The following is a 23,431-nucleotide window of genomic DNA, read 5'->3' as shown; positions in this document are numbered from 1 at the left end:
GTTAATATATCAATATGTCTTTAATATTTTTTCAGGTCTGTATGAATCATGTTTGAATTTGGAATGAAATAACCTGAAAAGGGGACAAATTATACCACGTTTCTGAATGTTAACACAGTTCCCTCGGGTCTTAATATAATAATGTCTGTGACTTGCTTTTGTCAAAATACTAAAACGATCAAGGACCACAGCGCCAATCTCGCCCTGTCTCAACAACCCTAATCAGAATGACCAATTTTATTCATATTTGGGTAGAGGTCACAAAAAACAAAAAAACATAAATATCAGAATTGGTGGGAATGACACCTGCCATGTGAACCTAGCTTTGTATTGTGATAATAAGCACTTCAGTGCAACATGCAGCTGGCTGCATGACAAAAAGCCAGCCCCAGACTTGCCAAGTTCATGCTATCAGCAATGGTTCACACACTTTCTATGTGTAAACTGCTTTAGAAGGAGCTGATGATGATAGCAGAGGTCAGGATCAGTCGAGTGTGAAGATCAATACGACTGCATGGTGTCTACAGTCCCAGTGATTATGTCAGCGATGTCAATTACTCAGCCGTTATATTGAATGAAGGTGCATTTTAAAGGTTCGACCACAAGTGCTTTTTGTGCAAGCTTGTTATACTGTATGGTGCTGTAGTCCTTGTTCTGCTGTGCGTTTTTTAACTTTACATCCTTAGCTTTACTTTTTTCCCTCCCATGACTGCTCTTTACTAGTGGACAAAGGCTGCATATAGACGTCCACTCACCGCTTGTGTTCGCTTACTGTGCTAATTCATCTCCATCTTAATCTCTCGCCGCCTCTATGGTGGCCCAATTTTTTTCCCCTCTCGCTGGCATTGGTTATCACACTCAATAACCTGCTCTAAAGAGCTGTCAAACGGCGTAAGACCTCCTGAGGTCAGCCTGGTTTTGAACAGTTTTTTTTTTTTTTTTTCCGGAAGCTTTTGCCCTTTCGGAAATCAAAGGAGTCAAGAAGTGCAGTGTGCACAAACAAAAGAGATAATAGGCAGTGGGTTCACTGACAGGAAAAGTGTGCCCTGCCACCAGCCAGCTGCATTCAATGCTCACAATCAGTCTCTCAGGGTGCCTTCAGATGAATAACTCCATGAACACATAAAGCACCCTACTTTCCCTACAACACATACCCTCCTGTGAGCCTGATGACATCTATTCATGCCTCATTATTAAATGTGGGGTCCAAGTGATTTTATTTACCCTGAGGAACTTATCACAGTTGATTTGGGTGTTTTATAGTACAAGCTTTGATTATTTATTTGAACCATGCCCTGGTCTGTCTGATTTGGACTTCTCCGTTGAAGAAAAAGAAATATATCTTTTTTTAGTTTGTAATTTTATTCACAGTCTCTTAGGTAATAATTTTATTATTCAGGGTGGGCCATTTATATGGATACACATTAATAAAATGGGAATGGTTGGTGATATTAACTTCCTGTTTGTGGCACATTAATATATGGGAGGGGGGAAACTTTTCAAGATGGGTGGTGACCATGGTGTCCATTTTGAAGTTGGCCATTTTGGATCCAACTTGTTTTTTCAATGGGAAGTGGGTCATGTGACACATCAAACTTATTGGGAATTTCACAAGAAAAACAATAGTGTAACTTTATACTTTCATGAGTTATTTACAAGTTTCTGGCCACTTATAAAATGTGTTCAAAGTGCTGCCCATTGTGTTGGATTGTCAATGCAACCCTCTCCTCCCACTCTTCACACACTGATAGCAACACCACAGGAGAAATGCTAGCACAGGCTTCCAGTATCCGTAGTTTCAGGTGCGTATCTTGTACTTCACAGCATAGACAATTGCCTTCAGATGACCCCAAAGATAAAAGTCTAAGGGGGTCAGATCGGGAGACCTTGGGGGCCATTCAACTGGCCCACAACAACCGATCCACTTTCCAGGAAACTGTTCATCTAGGAATGCTCGGACCTGACACCCATAATGTGGTGGTGCACCATCTTGCTGGAAAAAATCAGGGAATGTGCCAGCTTCAGTGCATAAAGAGGAAAACACATCATCATGCAGCAATTTCGCATATCCAGTGGCCTTGATGTCTCCATTGATGAAGAATGGCCCCAGTATCTTTGTACACCATATATCACACCATACCATCAAGATGTTCAGCACCTTTTTATTAAGGTGTATCCATATAAATGACCCACCCTGTAGAGGGACAGTTCATTGGAGAGAGTTTAAGGCTGGATCAAATCTACATTGGGAGTTTGTGATAAGCAACATTTACAATATGTTAACTCAAATTGAAAGTGATGGAGATGACGGATGGGTTATATGTTTCTATGAAGGGCAAGTAAATATAACTACAGGGGTTGGACAATGAAACTGAAACACCTGGTTTTAGACCACAATAATTTATTAGTATGGTGTAGGGCCTCCTTTTGTGGCCAAAACAGCGTCAATTTGTCTTGGGAATGACATAAACAAGTCCTGCACAGTGGTCAGAGGGATTTTAAGCCATTCTTCTTGCAGGATAGTGGCCAAGTCACTACGTGATGCTGGTGGAGGAAAACGTTTCCTGACTTGCTCCTCCAAAACACCCCAAAGTGGCTCAATAATATTTAGATCTGGTGACAGATGTGCAGGCCATGGGAGATGTTCAACTTCACTTTCATGTTCATCAAACTAATCTTTCACCAGTCCTGCTGTGTGTATTGGTGCATTGTCGTCCTGATAGACGGCACCGCCTTCAGGATAAAATGTTTGAACTATTGGATGCACATGGTCCTCCAGAATAGTTCGGTAGTCCTTGGCAATGACGCGCCCATCTAGGACAAGTATTGGGCCAAGGGAATGCCATGATATGGCAGCCCAAACCATCACTAATCCATCCCCCATGCTTCACTCTGGGCATGCAACAGTCTGGGTGGTATACTTCTTTGGGGCTTTTCCACACCGTAACTCTCCAGGATTTGGGGAAAACAGTAAAGGTGGACTCATCAGAGAACAATACAGGGCTCTCTGTGTTCCTTCATGAAGAAGGAATCTGTATTTTGTGGTTGATTGTTATTGACTGTAGTAGTTCTTATTAAAAAAAAAACATCTGAAAACATGTTTACATAAAATGCAGTGAGTCAAAGAGAGGCCACTGAGTTGACTGTATCACACAGACTCAAAACTAAAGCAACTAAACTCTTAACAACACAGGTGCTTGGAGACAGACATGAGAGAATGTCTCATCAAAGCTGTCCTTATGGTGTTCAAGCAAACCCTGAAGTTAGTTCAAAGCCATTTCAGGTTCTTTCACTTTTCTTTAGGTTTCCAGGTAGCCAAGCACAGACAGTCAGAAATCTGTGAAAAAACCACCTACACAGCAACCTCCATCACATGTTAGACATACTGAAAAACATAATAAAAAAACTAATCACATCTGTGAAACAAAGTTTTATATCATTTTTTTCTTTTAATTTAAACATACATTTTAAACATGCTTATCTTTTTATGACATCTGAACAAAGGAGATGTGTTTGCAATATGAGAATTTTAGCCTTTCATGGAGATGATGTATTTTCCGTTCTGGTATCAGGAAGGCTATAAAGATCAATGTAAGGTGATATGTTAGAACATTAGTAGTGTATTATAATATTAGATTCATTGTTCTGAGGACTAATGAGAGCTTGTGTTGACGCCGGTTGTCTAAGAGTGTGTGGAAGGTATATAGTAGTGTGTGAGAGGTTATTGGAGGGTAAACTCCACAGGGACTTGTCACTTTGTATGCGTGATCAGATCTGCTCAGCAGGAGGAAAGAGAGGCTGTGATGTCTGTGTGCGCCAGGGACAGAGCTAATTAACCGATTGATCCACCGCCTCTGACACTACTCCTGTTCGCTCTCCTGTTCTCTCTCTCTCTCTCTCTCTCTCTCTCTCTCTCTCTCTCTCTCTCTCTCTCTCTCTCTCTCTCTCTCTCTCTCACACTCTCTCTCTACCATACTCGACCACCCCCTCTCTCACACTTTATCTCTATCTTCACTTCTCTTGTCCTCATCACTCTACCTCTCTCTCTACCTCCCTTTCTCTCTCTCTCTCTCTCTCTCTCTCTCTCTCTCTCTCTCTCTCTCTCTCTCTCTCCGTCTCTTTACCATACTTGACCACCCCGTCTCACACTTTCTCTTTCTTCTCTCTTCCCTGCCACTCTACCGCTCTATCTACATCTCTCTCTCTCTCTCTCTCTCTCTCTCTCTCTCTCTCTCTCTCTCTCTCTCTCTCTCTCTGCCATACTTGACCACCCCCTGTCTCACACTTTCTTTCTTCACTTCTCTCTTCCCTGCCACTCTACCGCTCTCTCACTCTCTCTCTCTACCATACTTGACCACCCCCTCTCACACTTTCTCTCTATCTTCACTTCTCTTTTCCTTGTCACTCTACCTCTCTCGCTCTCTCTCTCTCTCTCTCTCTCTGTCTCTCTGTCTCTCTCTCTCTCTCTCTCTCTCTGCCATACTTGACCACCCCCCGTCTCACACTTTCTTTCTTCACTTCTGTCTTCCCTGCCACTCTACCGCTCTCTCGCTCTCTCACTCTCTCTCTACACCATACTTGACCAACCCCTCTCTCTCACACTTTCTCTCTATCTTCGCTTCTCTTTTCCTCATCTCTCTCTCTACCATATATAATACCATATTGACAAGCCCCTCTTTCTCAGTTTTTCTCTCTTACCTTCTCTCTTCCCATCGCTCTACCTCTCTCAACCTCCCTTTCTGTACCCCCCTCTCTCTCTCTCTCTCTCTCTCTCTCTCTCGCTACCTACCTTTCCCTACCTCTACCTCCCCCCCTCTCTCTACCAAATTTGACCATACCCTCTTTCACACACTTTCTCTGTCTCTCTCTTCCCTTCTCTTCTTCCATTGCTCTACCTCTCTCTACCTCCCTTTCTCTACCTCTCACTACTTCCCTTTCTCTATCCCCCTCTCTCTCTTTACCTTTTTCACATCTCTTTCTCTATCCCTCTGTGCCTCTATGTCTCCATCTGCATCACTGCCCTTCACATGCTCCTTCCACCTCTCCTCCTTTTGCTAACAATATCACCTTCACACCTCCTACAAACACACAGGTTCACACTCATATCATCAGTCATATCAAAGCATGATACCTCCCTCTTCTTTTCTTTTTTATCTATTTTTCACAAACTCTCAGAACATTTAAAAAGATTGCCTGTGACTCTACAACTGATGTATAGGATATATATATATTCTTTGAAGACTTCTATTAACAATCTGTGTGTTTTCAATTAAGGAATCATTAGAGTGTAGTCCACAATATGAACCATTTGAGATTTGTACCTACCCTTCACAGTAAAACCTCATTACGTTTGTTTAAAAGTGTGTGTGTGTGTGTGTGTGTGTTGTGCAGTTTTGCCTAACATTTCACAATCAGTTTTTTTGATATAGCCAGTATATGGCATTGTTTCCTCTTCTTTTAATCTGTCTCACCTACATTTATATACTTGTATGTGAGGAAGTGAGTCAGAGTTGGTTAAAAAATTGAGGCCACTACTTGTTTGTCCACTGTAATATTGGCTCATACAAGCAAATACTAAACACACTGCCCAACTGGGGGAATATGTTTGCTGCATCGGTTGCTTGTGATCGCAGCCAAAAACTCTAGAGGATAACAACAAGCCTGGGGACAAACTGAAGACAAAAGGCCCAATTTATTCAAGCTAGTCATTGTGAGAGTAAGCAAAAAAGAGCAATTCAGAAAGCATCAGCAAATTCCATGCTTAAGACTAAGAGGACGTCTTTGTAGTCGTTTGTAGGCCTGGTACAATATTGCAGTAGCTTTGCTAAAGTTAAACCAACAAATTCTTCATTCCTGACCTTGTAGATTCACAGTATTGTGCAGTCAGCTCCTCTCCTATGCTGTAATATATTTGTATGTATTTTTGTATCTTCATTTTTTCCAGATATCAGCATGTTTGAGCATTACTGAGTGTGAATGTAGTCTGAAGCAGAGGAGAGGAGCTCGATCCTGGTCATTTAGCACTGCATTAGTTACCACCATTCCACTCCTCTCCACTCCTCCACTTACTGCCTCTCACATACATTATCCTGCTGCCTCTTGCCCAGATGAGACCACCCTATTAATGACTAAACATCTGTCAGACATACTCTCCTTCATCTCACTCAGGCTATAAATGACCACAGTTCAGTAACACTGTTAGGTCATCATTTGTTTCCCTGAACCAGACTATAGTGAGAACCAAAAATATTGGGAAAATTAGTTCAAATGGGTTATTATTAGTGTTGCACCAATACCGATACCTTATCGGTATCCGCACCGATACTGGCACTTAAACACTGTATCGGTATGGCTCTAGAGAGCACCTATAACATAAGTGTGCTGGAAATGGTCCACTACTCACTATTCCCTACATGTAATACACAGGGCACTTTTCGGGGCACGCTTCATGAAGCAGATATTGACGCGCATGCGTGCCACTAGATGCTGCTCAATTTAAAGTTGGGGCAGATTGTAAACAGACTGGGTATTTCACGCTACACTACACAACCCCTAACTAAACATGCAACTCGCATTTCCTTAGAGACACAGTTAAATACGTACGTAGAACTTGCTGCAGTTATAGTTTGTGCTCCTGTTTGTGTAGATCCACAAAGGAATAAAACATGTATATATGTCTTTAGGTCGTGGATGGGAAAACATAGTCATTGCAGTCTCTACACACTGCAGCGGAAGCTGGAGATTAGTAGAATAGCACGTAGTGCGGCTACATTCCACCTTAAATGGTTCAGAAACAGCGCTAGAAGTAGCGTGCCCCAATGTTGCATCATTTAAAGTGGGATGGAAAATTAGAATTCAGTTGGAATAAAGACTGTAACAGTGTGTTGTGTGGTGCACTATGTGTTTATGTTATTATTGTATATGCTGTGACTGGACTGAAATGCAATTTCAAGCAAAATATTTAAAATCAGGCTAAAAGTCGTGTAGTATAACCCCAGCTTAAGGCATGCCAACAAACAGTGATTTCATTCAAGCAACCACGAAGAACCATGTTAACACAAGTCAGCAGCAGTCCTTAGAAAGTGCATTTCACAGTCGTGACAAATATCCTCATAAAAGTGTAAAAAGCTGTTCCCAAAGTACTGTTTGTACTTGTTACTGCATTATGGAAATATTGTTTTTTTTTCATGGCTCTGAAACTTTTCATTTTTAATGTGGAGTTATTAAAGAAGTAAATGATGTTCAATTAAGATTATTATATTTTATTAGCAATACAGAACACTGCTTTAACGACATAAAATCTGTAAGTATAGCAATGTAAATATCTGCATTCATAGGCATCTATCTTGTCATTTATAGGCATCTTGTTTGGTAACGGTACTCGGTATCGGCAGATACTTGAACATGAAATATCAGTATCAGTATCAGAAGGGAAAAAGTGGTATAGGTTCATCCCTAGTTATCGTTACAAATCTCGATTACTCCATTGGGGGATAAAAAAAATATATTTGAAGTATTACAAATCCCGAAAGCAGTAATTAGTAAGACCAGGTGTACCATAGTTTTCCATTATATTTAAATTTATCAGCACTGTTACCTAACATATCTAACATAAAAATACATCAAAGGAAATTAATTCCTACTCATGCTCAGATTGGTGGTTTTCATGCAAAAATAAAATCACAAAGCATGACTTGGGTTGTATAAAACATTTGCGAAAAACAAGAGTTTACCTTTTGATCTGGAGTACAAATGTTATGAATATTTAACAAAAATAACCCACTTCATATTTATGTCCCGGTAATTTTGCTCCTTGCTGTGTTTTGTTCATTGTGAGTGCTGGAGGCGGTGCAGTATGAAAGGTCTGAGAATAATGCCTGGACTTAACAAATCTAGGTTTATGAACTTGGACATTGGTTTGTTTAATTTTCATATTTTTCCAGTGCCAAGCCTAACCCCTTATTTGAAAACCAGATAAAACAGAACCACGTTCTTGACCTTGAAAACTGCATTTATGTGATTGTATGTTTATTACTGTTTTATTGTAATAGCTTTTATAGTTATTGAATTTAACCTTAGGTCTGAAAGTTATTTGCTCACAAAGTTTAGAAACCGTTTAAAATAACATACAACATATTTCTGAAGATAATATAAAATCTTATGTGAGCACTCAGCTGTTAGACTACTTAGAGGTAAATAAATCCATAAAGAATTTTGTGTATGACTTTAGAATATGGCTACATTTTAAAAAATGGTTTAAAATGCATTCATTAATGGTTATTAATTAGCTTGAATATGCATTCAAAGTCATTGTTGATCATATATATCACATAACCCACCTTCATCTACACTGTTAAATCTCAGATCTCTGGATACTTACATTACTTTGTCTTCTCATTCAGTCTACGTTAAGCCTGTCAGCTTCAGCACGTGTTAATAAGTTTAGCTATTTACTTATCAGGTTAAATCAAACACCAATAGAATATCTTTTTAGACACTGATGATAATGTGGTGCACCTTAAAATTTGAAATGACTAATTTCACATTCTCAGCATATTCTTTACCTCAGTGTTTTCAGTAAGTTCTCTTACACTTTCACTGTTAGATGAAAGATGTCACTATTTTTCTCTACCTCTGTGCAGAAGACTAGAATTGAATCGAAATGTTTCCCTGCTCAGACAAGCACAACCGTAAGAGTCCTTGGGCAAGACTCCTAACACTACCTTCACCTACATCAGTAACATGATTAGAATTGTATGTAGCACTGGGTAACAATGGCAGCTAAAATGACATCCATGTGAATAAATGCATGGTATTGATCTTGATGTTACCTGAAAAAGGGTGCAATAGTAAATAAAACCCTACTATCTTATAAAACATACTATCCTATGTATTCTAGTAATACTAACGTCTGATATCTAGCTTATAGCACACTCTCTATATTAATGTAGAATGAAATAATAGCATTTATTGATACAAAAAGTGGTTGTAAACAAGTGTATGTATGACTCCATGTCCTACCATTTGTATAGAAACAAATGTTATGTTATGTGTATGTGTGTGCCTGTGTGTATAAAGATATTTGGAATGAGGGGAAAAAAGGGAGATAAACGGACCCCAAGGTGTTGCTGGTGAGAAAATGCTTGTGTCAGCACCTCTTCTGTCCCACTCCAGGTGCATTCTGTGTGTAAATGCTTTCCAGCGCCACTTTGCCAACTCTATTTCCATAACCCACTCTTTTCTTGACACTCTGATAATGGTGAATAGTGAGAATTGAAATGCTGATTCACTCAGAGGTGGAAAAGAAAGGCTATGGCTGAATAAGCTCATACTGTACGAGCACAGTAAGTAATAATAACAACAAGAATAGAATCATTAAACAGCACAGCACCATATGACAATATGAGGACCTGTTTTAATCTCTTTTTTTGTTGTTTTTGTTTTCCTCCCCATCGCATGCCAGGCGTGGATATGGCAGAGAGGTATGTCCTTTTTCTCTCTGTTAACTGGTGTGAAATGCTTTATTTATTTGGAGACCGCTCATATTTATTCATGTAAGGTAGGAAAGCTCCTTGTTCCTCATCACTCTAATCTGCCAATAGAGCCTGGGGGAAGAATTAGAGCGGAATATCAATGAGATGGAGAGAGAGAGATAGAAAAGCCTGCCCATTACCTCCGTTTTTACACTCTGCTAGAGATATGAGGACAGTTTTTTTATTGGATAGTCTTATCTAATCTCCACCAAGTAGCAGGGTTCAGGCTTTACATTATTTTCTGAGAAAAAGGTAAAGAGACGCATGAAGACGTTATGTCTGTGCTGGGATCAGCTCTTATGCTCTGCATGCTTCTGCCAGACTTGACCTTTTCCTTCACATTCAGCTTTAACATTTGTGCTCTAATGTCAACCTATTAAGACAGTAGCTTCTCCACTCCACTGTGCTGTTCTTCATTTCCCTGCAGGAGCTTTTCCCTGACTTGCTTTCCCCTCTATCCTACTGTACCTCCTCACTGTGATCTTTTACAACCACACCCCACCCCCGCCAAGTACCATACTTTTTGTTTCTCACATTCTGTTTCACCTTAACCCTTAGAAGCCTTTTACCATTGACAATAGCATGCATTAACTAGCTTAAATATTTATTTGTATTATATTGAATTTTTATATTAATTTTATAGCTGACTTTAATTAATTTGGTCAAAAATGTGATTGTAATGAAATGCCTGCTCCTCCAATATTTCTCTTGAAATGAAGGATATTAATAGGGCTTTTTCCCCTTTGCTGGAGTTGCAGCCTCTTCTAATTCATGTTGGAACATTACAATGGTGATTTAAAGGCATCCAACCATCTAAATGATAGTGATGTATGTTGAATGATAAATTCTAGATCACAAAAGTCAACCCAGTCATTCCAGACTCTAGCACACACTTGGTATTATGCAGATGCTCCAGGGCTTTTTTTTTTTTAGCTGTTGAGCATGTGTCTGTAATGGATATACACAAAAGGAACAGATTTCACTAAGTATAATGAGTGTCTACAAAGTTTTGCACATACTCTGTAAGCTTTAGTTGTGCAGAAAAAAAACCTTTTACATTTACATGTTTGTCATTGGTTTGTCAATAGTGTTCAAAGCAAATAGACAGACATATCCAAATATTATGACCACCTTCTTGTTTCTGTATTCACTGTCCATTCTCTCAGCTCCACTGACCATACCAGAGCACTCTGTAGTTCTACAATTACAGACTGTAGTTCATCTGTTTTTCTGCATACTTTGTTTGTCCCCTTTCACCCTTTTCTTCAGTGGTCAGAACCTACACAGGACCCCCAACAGAGCTGGTATGATTTGGGTGGTGGATGGTTGTCAGCGCTGCAGTGATACTGACATGGTGGTAGCATGTTAGTGTGTGTTGTGCTGGTAGAAGTGGATTATACCTGCTCTGTGGTGGTTGTGTAGGGGTGATTGTTGGCAAACAATGTATGCAAAGCAACAGATGTACTACAGTCTGTAATGGTAGAGCTACAAAGTGCTCCTGTATGGTCAATGGAGCTGAGGGAATGGAGAGTGTAGAAACAAAGAGGTGCTCATAATATTTTATTGTGTGATCCAGAAACTGTAATTAATCAAATACAGAGAAATGATATTAATAATAATTCTCCTCTTCAAAGGGTTAATCCACCCAGTCTTCACTCTTAAGTCTCGTCAGTCCCAGTGTTCTCTCCATTTTTGTGGTCGTCCTATCTCCTCTCACACGTCCTTTCTTGATCTCGTCATTCTTTTTTCTTTTTCCCTTCCTTTATCCCTCTCTTTTTCTCTTGATCTATCCGTTCTCTTCCTCCCTGTGTCTCTCTGCTAGCAACAGCAGCTGTTGAGGCCATCTTTGCTCAGACCTGAGGTACAGTCTTTATTGTTCTTCTTTGTCAAAACTGCCGTGTAAATGTCTTTCTGCCTCTCATCCTGCAGTTAGCTTCTTACACCACAATCATCATTTTAAATAGACCACCCATAAAGGGCCACCTTTATTATGGTTCATATTACAATTGTGTTTTATGTTCAAAAAATGGTATACCACAGTGTTGGAAAAAGTAGTGAAAATGATGACGATATACGAAAATCAGGGAAAATAAAATCAGGGAAATAAAAAATCAGGGAAATAAAAAAGCCCACTCTGCCCACTTTGCTAGCTACACCGGTGCAACTTAAATTCGCTCTATGTGCTACCCCAAAATGATTAAGACCCACTCCACAAACCAGAGGTTGTTATAAGAGTACACTTTTTTCGAATTTTTGGAAATGGTATGATGGTAAGATTAAATGTGATTACATCTGAACCCTAGTTCAAATTGTTTGAATCACTGCACAATATTACCCCATAGACAACTCTTCAAAAGTCTGTATTCTGCAATATCCTATTCTCATAATTAATTACACAGTGTGCACTGAAATATCAACTATAAAGCATGTACAAAGCTATCAAATGTATTTTACAAGCTTTATGCAGTATTGAATGTATGCAAATTCAATTATTTATTGAAGTTTGTGCCTTTGGTAGAAGTTGCAAAATCCCTTTGCCTTACTTTCTCAATCTCATGTAAAGTTACTGTTGGAGATATGAGGTTGTGCTGCAGCAGTGACAGTATATATCTGCAACAAAGTTTGATTCATGTTACTCAAAGCAGCGTTTTCATGCTTTTGAAGGCTGATCTGCCATTACATATCACAACAAATATATAGTAATAATAGTACAAATTACAAAAACATGGTTCATATTTAACCTTATGCCCTTCTTGCCAGGGTGTTTTTCTGCCTTGTTGTAACACTGAAAATAATTCTTGTGTTTGCTCTTGTTTTAGGCACTCTCCATGGAATCAGGTATCGACCCTGGGCAAGACTACTATGCACAAGACTACTATAGCTATGACCAAGGGTGAGTTTATTATTCATTTTCAGGGGTACTGTGAAACTAGGGAAAATCATAGGGAGTTGGATCTATTAAGTTCTTTTTATCTGTAAATGCTTTTTAGAATCAGTGCTGGAATGTTTTGAGATATTGATGGGTATTGATCAGCTACTGCTGCTACAGCGGTTAGTTTTGGTTGACAAATCTGCCACAGCTCATCCCAGAGGTATTGGATAGTGCTCCAGCATTCCAGAGAAAGTTTGACTGCTCCACAGAGGCACAGGGGAGCTTTATACATGTCTAGCCAATACTCTATAGGGGGGCTTTATGCCCCTCTAACCAATATTGGGCATTGAGCTTCATGAACTTAAGCTCATGCAGCTGTTGTAGAGTTTTCTATGGAGACCATGTAAACAAAAAGAATTGAAGACCTGTGTCCATCTTTAAAAAGCTTAATTTTCTAAATATTTGTGGTTTTAGCATGCTACCTTGAACATTGCAGGTATCCTTATGCCTGTATGTAGAAGCAGAACCGTAATAGGAGTGAATTGTCTATGGCCGGGTGTTTAGAAGCCTTCTATGAAGTTATGTGCAGCTGTATGATCATCAAAGCTAGTCACAGGAGATATGAACTAAGCAAAGGGACAGTAAAATTCCCCGTCATTAAATTTAGGCTACATATGGAAGAGTAGTCCATTAACTCATATTTGCGGTGCAGCTTGCTGTGCATTAAGCAAGAGTGTGGCCTCTTGAGCTAAGCTCTCTGCATCAGCAGCTGCTGCAATGCCGAGGAGGGCAGCAAGTGACAGCGCTGCCAACTAATTACCTACAGTTTCACATGGCTGTTGATGTCTGTTCTGCCACCACGAGGGAGAGAAATTATGGTTTGTAATGACCCTGCGCTCCCAAGACAGCTTTGAGCTGAAACAAAAAGCTCCTCGTGGCTTACAGTTGAAAGTTCTCTATAGTTCAGTGATCCAGACAGACCTTTCATTTTAATCCACACTAACTTTTCCACATTCTGACTTTCGGGAACAATGCGGCACTTTTGTTGAAGTTAGAACTAGCTGTACTACATGAACTAGGACATCTGATCACTCTGCTGGGCATGGGTTTGTGTGAGAGGATGCATTTTTCCTAATTGGAAAATATATACAGCTTTACCCATTAACCCAAATGACACTGATCAGCTAAGACATATTTGGTGATATTGTTGCTCTCCAATTAAAAATATGTATCTCCCAATATAGCAACTTTACAGAAGAAGGGGAAAACCTTATTAAATCTGAATGGAAGGCAATGTAAAAAAAAAAAAAAAGATATTATTCATCATTAAGTTTTGCCATAGTGTGAAGGACAGCTGCTGTGTTCAAATGATGTAGCAAACTACAGATCCACAATAATCAAGACAACATTTTGTACAAAGGGGTCCAGAGACAGTTCCTGTAACACTGTCAGATGAGGAGACTTATACATTAAACTAGATTTTAGCTTACAGAGATAGAAATAATGATCCAGAATTTAAAGTTGTAAAGCTTTTACAATTTTGCTTGGTGACATATTCATTGTTGGTTTAGTTAGATATTTTATCTAAATGGATAACCACATTTGTATTCTTTTGTTAACTTTGTGGTCCATGTTCAGTTCCATCAGTGAGATCATTTTGTATAGGTTTATTGTCTTTGTATAGGCTTTATATGAATCAGCTCAACCGGTCTATCTTTCCTTCTGCTTTTATATAATCTCTAGTTTTCAGCTCTGTGGTGGCTGAATAAGTGACTCAATGTATACTCATCTTTCTACTTCCAGCTAAACTATAGCAAAACCATGTTCAAAACTATAGCCAAAAAAAAAGTCTAACAAAATATTCATTGTTAAGTAATTGCCATTTACTCCTATTTTGTTTATGCAGTTTAGTGTAGTGGTTAATTTTCTGCACACACACACACACACACACACACATACACATACTGGTTTTTTACAATGACGAATAAGCTTCTAAGGTCAGGGATCCGTAAGCGTATTGTAGAATACTTTTGAGAGTCTAAAGTGTTAACAAAAGACTTCAAAAAACTAAACGAGGAAACGAATTCCTGCACAAAGAACAAATACTTGACTATGAGATTTTTTGGGCCACCTCAAACTATTTAACCTCATAGCTTATACAAATTCCTAGTTTTATTGGCAGCCCATTCCTTGCACAGTCCTTGACCTTTCCAGCCCAGAAAGCTTCTCAAAGAATGGCCCAGTAAGTAAGGGTATTATAATTTGTAGAAGCAGAGTTTATGTTTTCTGCCCTGATGGCCTGTTTTTTTTTTTTCAATCTGTGTTCTACCCGTCTGTAATTCCTCATCCTTTATGTTTGCTCTGTTCTCTCACTCCAAATGTGTTCAATTACGCAGGCCTGAACAGGGCACCTGAGCCCATGCTGATATCCATCCCTCAGAGAGAGACAGACAAAGACTGACTTGGCTAACATTTTGCAAGCTGAGAACGGTTTTCTGAGAACACACAACAACAAAAGAGCATCCCATGATGTATAAATACAGAGAAAGTGGCAAACAGAGAGAGAGAGAGAGATGGAGATGAGTGGGTGTTAAGCTAGCTGTGGCTCTTATACTTGTCCATATGGAGAGTAGAGAGAACTGGGCAAGATCGCCATAAGAACAGATGCTGAGCAAATGTTGAGCGATGAACTGCATGTTTAAGGTTTAGCGTCAGCCAATCTGGGGAGACGGGAATACTTTGACGAGATGAAAGGCTTAAAGCACCATCAGTATCCCACATCTTCTCTCAGTTAAGCCAGGTGGATTCATTAGGATCTGAGCTGCCCTCACTCGCACACATTTCAAAAACCTGAGAATCCACTCAGCTCCACACTACACTTTATCTCTCTTTGGCTTCCACTGTTACCTAGCTCTAAGTAATTAGTCTCACACATATGCTATTATTCCTGCAGTAAAGTGGCACAGATGGAGTCTGATGGCCACTGAGGCGCTCTGAGACTATGCGCTCATCACCATCCTTCAGAAATACACTTTAACCTCTGTGCCCTTGTACACTGGTGTTTTTGCTGTACCCTATGATCTGTCTGACTCCAGAAAGTAGCTGTGTGATATCAAACTTTGAACATTAGCAATGCGTGTACCATCTCTTCAACGGAACTAGCCAGCAATGCTTGTAGATAATGATGGATTAAATGATGGTATTTGCTATTATATGTATTAACCCTTTGGGGTCTAAGGACATTTTCTCAAATTTCGGAAATTCGCCTTTAAAATACTTGTATTATAATATATTGCCCACATGTTATATTTAAAAATGTTTAGAACAATCTCAGCTCTCTCATTAAGAGAGGCCCATGTGACCTAGAGAATTTTAAGAAGAGATATTCTGTCTCTAACCCTGAAAAACGTAAATCTGATTTTCTTTATATTTCTTATGGAAACATCCCTTTACTCGTGTGGATGAATTGTTTTGGTGATTGTAATAGTTTTATCGGAGTCTTAAAAACAAGCAAATCCACCAGTTAGACACGGCGACTGTCTCAAGCTTATTCATAGGCTCGTAACTCGGGATGTACAGTATCGCATACAGCCTTGCAATAACATGCATTCAAAAGAGCAGTTTCTGCACATTCAGAGAGTGTTTGAACTGTATTTCTGCACTGTGCTATCGCTAAGATATTAATAGAAACATCACGAATAGTCGTATTGATGCGCTGGCACGTTCTTCGACCCCAGAGGGTTAATGTTAATGTTAGTCAATTTGATTTGCTGAGATACATTCCAGGAATGCCAATAATACATGATGATGGCACTCTGACCGAAGCTCTTCAGGTATCACTCCGCAGAATACAAGTAACTTAGCAATGACGCCAGCGTTTACAAGACATCAATATGCCTGGACTTTTTCACCTAACGAGGAACTGGATAATTTTCCATTTGCGCACTTTATTTTGAATAGAGTAAAGGGTTATGCTACAGTGGACCGTTATCTGCTTTCTGATTAGTAAACAAAAAAAAAAAAGTTAAAATAAAATAAAATTTTAAAAATTGCTACGTCTATGTGGTTTCTGCGATTGTGTTTAACTCATGCATCTTTTTCTTCGCTGTTCTCATTCACCAGCTCAGCAGCAAGGCTCTGGAGTGATACTCCAAAATACTCACTTCTAACTTAAACAGAGGGAACTCGGCATTGTTTGTATGATATATAACATATCATCATATATACATCTTAGCATACTGTATTTCAGGACGTTTTTTTAGCGTTTGTTATGTACTATGAACCCACAAGTATGTAATTGTGTGGTGAAAAAATGCTACAGGTGATACTTTCACAAAGTTGATGAGTTGATGAATAAAAAAAAGCTCTTGTTGAACGTGAACTTTGAAGAAACCTTGCAACTGAATGTGATGTGACACGACAAAATAGACAGGCGTTTATCAAGTTAGCAAAAAATGTATTTATTTGTACTTATGTTTCGTTATTTACTGAATAAATAGTGTTTCTTACTGAAATACTAGTCTTAAGTTAATACTTGAATACTTTGTACTGTGTTTACGAAATTCAGTTCTTCTGTTATTTATGAGTCATTGCACAGATCTTTTTTTAATAATGGTGGTGGTATATATTTATTATTAAATTATTTATTATTTATTATATATTCACCTCAACTCACCACCAATGTGCAGCAACTGTGTAGAAGTTGCAACACTAGCCAATCAGTGGCATTACTCTGACCACACATCAGCTGCTTTGTTTAGATAATAGGAGATGGAATGTTTAAGCCAATTGTTCTCTATCCTGGACCTTGGTTGAATTGGATGAGATGGATTGAGGAGACAACTACAACAATCAGGGCAGTGGCTCACCAGGACCAGGACTGAGACCTGCCTGATAAAAACGGTTTATTTATTAAACAAGTACATTTATAACTCCTGAACCCATATTAAAAGCTAATAGCCTTTAATATTTTTGTCTACTTATTCTGAAAATTAATAGACCAATAATCCAAATCATCTAATTTAATTATGTATTAGAAATATTATGCAGCCAGAACATTTAAAATTGCTAAATTGCTTTCATCATATCAATGATGTGTTCATTTGCTATGAAAAGTTGCTTTGATGTGGCTACAAGATTATGGGCTTTTAAATTAAAACTAAATTGGTGAAATCACCCTGCTTTTGACTTGAAAGTAAAAAAAAAAGTTTACTTTTGGCAGATAATAGATCAGTAAAGCCTGTGCTTTCACTGTGACCCAGACTAGGCAAGATCCATGGCTATTTAAAGAGCAAGAGTGTCTTTAATGGGAGGTAAGCTTTTAAGCCCTGGATCAGTGGCTTTGTCTGTTGCCAAGGTGACCTCACATAGACAGAAAGGTTGCAAATGCACAGAAAGATAACTGAGTTGCCCTTTTTTTTTAATCTTTATGTTCTATTATTTGTGGAGTCCATCCTCATGCTTCTGCACTAAAGAGTACTTTTCTGAGGCAGAGAAGTACCCCAAAACTATTTGCTTTATTTTTCCAAGAATGTGAAGTATTTAAATGAGTGATTTTTTTTCTCATACTGTCTGCTCTGATGTTCCCACATAAAGGTATGATGCATATCCTCCGTACGGGAGCCGCAGGAGGTTGATTTCACCCATGTACGATGAATATGGAGAGGCTATCATGGAGGATGATGGCTACTACTACAGTCCCTATGGCCCAGAGGTAATACTGCACATTTTTATTACTGCCAGATCAAAGAGGTAAGATAATGGGGCTCATGCGAAATGAGCTCTCAGTAAACATTAGTTTTATGAAATGATTTTTTATAATGTGTATTAGACAAAGTGTGGGTCTGGTGCTGAAGTTGCCAGAGGAGTATTAGGCTAGACCTTATTACATTACAGTTGTGTTGCTCTGTAAATGGCACAGTTATAGTTTTGACACCTAAAGGAAAGCTTTGCTGGTGCAGGAACAGAACTTAGTACAAATTGATATTCAAGTTTGCATATAATTTAAACATGAATCAATCTATTACACCCATACGGATATTGCCAAAGGTAAATAAATATTAAATAAACACAAATAAACATTAATGTGGACACATACATCAGGGGAAATTGGGCCACTGCATTTTCCAGCATGCAAGTAAATGTAGCTGTTAGTAGCTTTTTAAATAGAATTATCTCACTACAGGGTCGGGGCAGAGGGAGAGGTGGGCGAGGACGTGGGCGCGGTAAACGTGTGGGATTCAGAGACTTCCCTCCAGAGGATGAGATTGAAGCAGAAGAGCCAGAAGCTCCTGCTGAAATTGAGGCAGAGGCAGAACCAGAGGAGTCCAAGGCAGCAAGGAAACTGAAATCTGTCATGAAACTCAGTAAGCTGCTTGCTGCAGGGAAAAAAGCCGAGCCTCCTCACACCTCACCTTGGAAGAAGGCCAGGATCTTCCCGATGATGTTCAGGAAGGGCGGGAAGGACAAAGACTATGCCAAGCTGACATCTGCACGCCGCATTGGCAGCCAGGAGAGCCTGACAGGGGGAGTGAGCCCCACTGGCTCTGTTGATGGTACAGTGTCCTCAGCTAGGGCTCGACTAGGGAAAGTACTGAAACGGATCAACATAGGCAGGAAACTGCAAATCAGACGCAAGTCCCAGAGCAGCATCAGCCGAAGCTCTGCCAGCGAGAAGGATGAGTCTGCGGCTGAATCCGAAGAGGGAAAGTCCAAGGTGTCCATCAGTGTCAGTGAGCCTGAAGCTAGCGGGAGCGGATCCGAAGCCGAGAGCAGGGCCAAAGGTTCGGATGAAGACGAGTTGTCAGAAAGGAGTAGTGTTGCAGCCTCCACTGGAGATAAAGATTACCTAAAAGTAGATCTGGACAGAGATGATGCTAATGAAAGCACGGTCGACTCTGAGTCGGAGCCGGAAGAACCCGAAGAATCTGATGAGGAAAGCAAATCAAAGTCAGGAACAGAGAAATCTGGAACCGAGAAAGAATCTGATTCAGAGAAAGCTTCAGGGACTGAGAAAGAGTCGGGCTCAGAGGAGGAGTCAGGCTCAGAGGAGGAGTCAGAGTCAGAAAAGGCTTCTGGAACCGAAAAGGAATCTGGAACCGAAAAGTCAGGAACTGAGGAAGAGTCCAGTGCGGAGAAGAGCTCTGCAACTGAAAAAGACTCAGAGGAAGAATCTGAAGAAGACGAAGACAAAAGTACAGAATCTAAAGGGTCTGAAGCGTCCGAGTCCGGCTCGGGGAGGTCTTCTGCTCGCTCGTCCATGAAGTCCTCACGCACTGAAGCCAGTAAGGGATCTTCAGAGAGGTCGAGTGCACGGAGTAGTGTTAGTGGCAGTGCTTCTGGTTCTGTTCGATCCAGCGCCTCAGGGAGTGGCAGTGGCTCTGGTGGCAGTTCTAGGGGTTCCCAAGCATCATCAGCTCGGTCTTCAATGAGGTCCTCACAGAAGTCCATGTCTGGAAGCAGAGCCAGCAGTGAGATGGAATCAGGAGGATCTGAGGAAGTGTCCGGCTCGGAGGATGCCAGATCAGATGCCGTCTCAGTGAGCGGCAGTGAGAGAAGCTCCACCAGCTCCAGATCGGCAGGAGGAAGTCATCGCTCTCGCAAATCCATCATCACACGTTCCTCGCAAGATACAATAGATGAGGGGAGTGAGGAGGAGCAAGGTGAATCAGAGGAGGAAGAAGAAGACGATGAAGAAGAGGAGGCAACAGAAGAGAGCAAAGAGTCTTCAGGTGAGCTGAGTGATGGAGCAGTTTCACAAAGGACAAGTGCTTCAGCTTCTGGAAGTGGAGGAGCTCCAAGCCCATATGGGGGATCCCCTTACGGCATAGATGGCAGCATGACCGAGAGCTCAGATGAGGCATTTGGAGGTCTCTCCCCAATTACAGAGGTCGATGAGGATGCCTTAACATCTGGCAGTGGCTCAGCATCTGGGGCTGTGGCGAATTCAGATGCTGAATCAGAATCTGGAAGTTCAACTGCCTTCTAAACAAGGAGAGAACATGCAGGAAGTAAGACTGAAGTGAATCAGTTTCAGCTCTGGTGTGCAGTGCTTTCCTTTCTACTGTTACAGTTCCCCAGTTCCTCTTTTGAGTGGTCTTTTACAACAGCTGCATGGGTGTGAGGACAATGATGACACTTTCATCTCTGTCCACTTCTGCTGTGTATTTATGGCCTTTCTCTGTTTCAGAAGAGAAATCCTTTATCTCCACTTGCTTTTGTAAAAAAAAAGGACAACTGATACTACGACTTTTTTTCTCCTTGAACATGTCTTATATTTCTGCTCTTAAACTCAGTGTTAATTATGATAAAAACCAAGGTAACAGTTTACTGGAGAACACATACATGAGCTGGTCCTGACATCTGACATGAGCCTACAGCAGGGTGCCCCATGACACTTTCTGATGTAATGACATAGGAAATTAATTTATTCATTCATGGCCTGAAACCGCTTATCCAGTTCAGGGTCTCTGTGGGTCCGGAGCCTACCTGGAATCATTGGGCGCAAGGCGGGAACACCATTCCTTCACAGTGCAACACACACTCACACCTGTGAACACTTTTGAGTCGCCAATCCACCTACCAACATGCATTTTGGGCTGTCTGAGGAAACCGGAGCACCCAGAGAAAACCCACGCAGACACGGGGAGAACACACCAAACTCCTCACAGACAGTCACCCAGAGCGGGAATCGAACCCACAACCTCCAGGCCCCTGGAGCTATGTGACAGTGACACTACCTGCTGCGCCACGGTGCTGCCCACATATAAAATTACAACTGCTAATTAGATGATGTTATTAATCATAATATAAACCCCAGTTTGAGGGCAGCATGGTGATGCAACAGGTAGTTTTTCTGTCACACAGCTCCAGGGTCATGGGGCTGTGAGTTCGAGCCCAACCTTGAGTCTCTTGTTCTCCCTGTGTCTACGTGGGTCTCCCATTTCCTCCCACAGTCCAAAAATGCATGTTGATAGGTGGATTGGCCATGCAAATGTGTCCATATGTGTGAGTGAAGAACTGGCACCACATCCAGGGTGTGTTTCTGCCCTGTGCTTAGTGAATAAGTGGTTACAGACAATGAATGCATGAATGAATGAATTAATGAATGTTAACTGCCCTGACTTGATAAGCTGCTACATTAAAATATTTATATCAGAGACATACACTGAGCTTTAAAATTCATTCAAAATCTCCCCAGAAAGTGTCATGACTCAGTGTGTGATCATACACAGATGTTATATCATCTGACATTGGCAAACAAGTATTGGTAAATGTGGATGCAGATCTGTCAGTTGTTTTGAAGGCCAGATGTGATGTAACCTTGTAAGTGTAGCTTTCCAGTAAAGTGTTACTTACACATCACTGTCTGTGGTTTGAATTGTTTCTTTATAGTGTGTTTCTCCCTTCTCTCTCTGATTCTCAGGCTGGCAGGAAGAAACGAATCAAATTAGTCGTGGAGGGGGAGGGCGAGGGCGGGTCGTCAACTACGGGAGAAGACAGTGGTCCGGACATCCAGCGGACACGCCTACCTAACGTCAGCAGTCACAGCAACATCAATGGCTCAGTATATCTGGCGCAAAATGGAACGATCATAAGAACCCGCCGGCCACCTTATCTTAACAACTTAAAACTGGGCTCACCTGTCCGACTGGGCAAACAGTTTAAGAAACTGGAAAAGCTGGGAGTTACTCATGAGGAGCATTTACCTTTAAACAGCACCTCGGATAATGGGCCGGTAGGATCGACTGCCATGCTTTCATCTGTGGCTGACAGCAACCACAACACCAGGTCCTCCAGTGTGTCCTTGGGCTCCAGTATATCAGTCCCAGACAGAATAGGGCTAAAGTCAAACATTGTTAAGGCCCAGTTGGACCAAGACCAGGGCCGCTGTGGGCAGGAGCTGGAGTCATCTGTGGACAAAGAGGAGATCAAAGAGACTTTTGAGTCTCCGAGTGACCACACACTGTCAGACGAGGAGGAGCTGTGGATGGGCCCCTGGAACAACCTTCATATACCAATGACAAAGCTCTGATGTCTTATGTGATTTTAATCTTTGCTTGTGCTCCCACTGGGATTTTTCATTTTTAGGGTTTTTTTTGTTGTTGTTGTTGTTTATTTTAATTTTAATTTTGTTTCCGGTATCGTGCAAAAAATATATATATTATTATCATAATTTCCTGTTTCCTATTTATATGCACCAGTCACCAACCAAGGCTGACCAAGAATTGTGACCGTACTTCACATTTTTGAAATTTTTTTGGTTAATTTTTTAAATTTATTCGTTTGTTTTTCAAAGGACATGATTGTATTGAATTACACTTGACATTTTAGAGTCAGGCATATTGTTGTGGGTGACAGGGCTGTTACTTCTTTTGGAACCATTACCATTGCATTGGTTTAGAACATTGTTAGCAACAGAAGACGGCATGAATAATTTGCATTATGTTTTCAAGAGATTCCTTTTCTGTTGTTTCCTTTTTTTAAAGCGACAAACGCTGAGAACATGTAGCTCACAAAACAGTTTTTAAGCCGTGTTTTTTAACGCCTGTGTCTGAAGAGTTTGTATACAATTTGATTCCCTCCTGTTGGATAATTTTGGACCTTTTTAAAATTCTGTATATGAACAGCGCAACACTGGCATCCTCACAATATAATTGTTCCTGGTGTGCTTTGGATGGATGTGTTTTTTACGCCCAAAATATAAATGGCTGATATTTTCAACAACAACAAAAAAAGAACATAGATATATATATACAATATAAACTTGTATTTTCATAACTTCAATTGCATATGTTGCATACAGAGCATTTTTGATTCTTTATTGATCAAAGTAATTTATCTTGTATACTCATGTATCATGTTTTCTCTGAAGTGATCCAAGAATTTGGAGTCGATTTTATTAGTATTATTAGGACTGTACCTATGTAATGGATACATATTTGTTAATAAATTGGAAATATGCTCAGTTTTTGGTTAAGATTTATAATTGTGTGTATCCTGTCCTTGACAGGGTGCATTATAGAAA

The 23,431-nt window shown here is 40.3% G+C and overlaps 1 protein-coding gene across 1 annotated transcript in view; it reads left to right on the top strand.

The window, feature by feature from the left end:
• pcdh15a (protocadherin-related 15a) overlaps positions 1–23,229 on the top strand; it is a 212,666-nt gene extending 189,437 nt beyond the window's left edge. The window contains exons 33-37 of the mRNA XM_066678199.1: positions 9,464–9,482; positions 11,356–11,394; positions 12,353–12,426; positions 18,001–18,118; positions 21,830–23,229. Of these exons, the coding sequence (XP_066534296.1) occupies positions 9,464–9,482; positions 11,356–11,394; positions 12,353–12,426; positions 18,001–18,118; positions 21,830–22,438 (859 nt within the window). The 3' untranslated portion in view covers positions 22,439–23,229. The remainder of the gene's footprint in view (positions 1–9,463; positions 9,483–11,355; positions 11,395–12,352; positions 12,427–18,000; positions 18,119–21,829) is intronic.
• The last annotated feature ends 202 nt before the right edge of the window (positions 23,230–23,431 follow it).

Source organism: Hoplias malabaricus, chromosome 8 (assembly GCF_029633855.1).
Source record: "Hoplias malabaricus isolate fHopMal1 chromosome 8, fHopMal1.hap1, whole genome shotgun sequence".
NCBI classification, from domain to species: Eukaryota; Metazoa; Chordata; class Actinopteri; order Characiformes; family Erythrinidae; genus Hoplias; species Hoplias malabaricus.
This window is presented reverse-complemented; position numbering and strand designations above follow the sequence as displayed.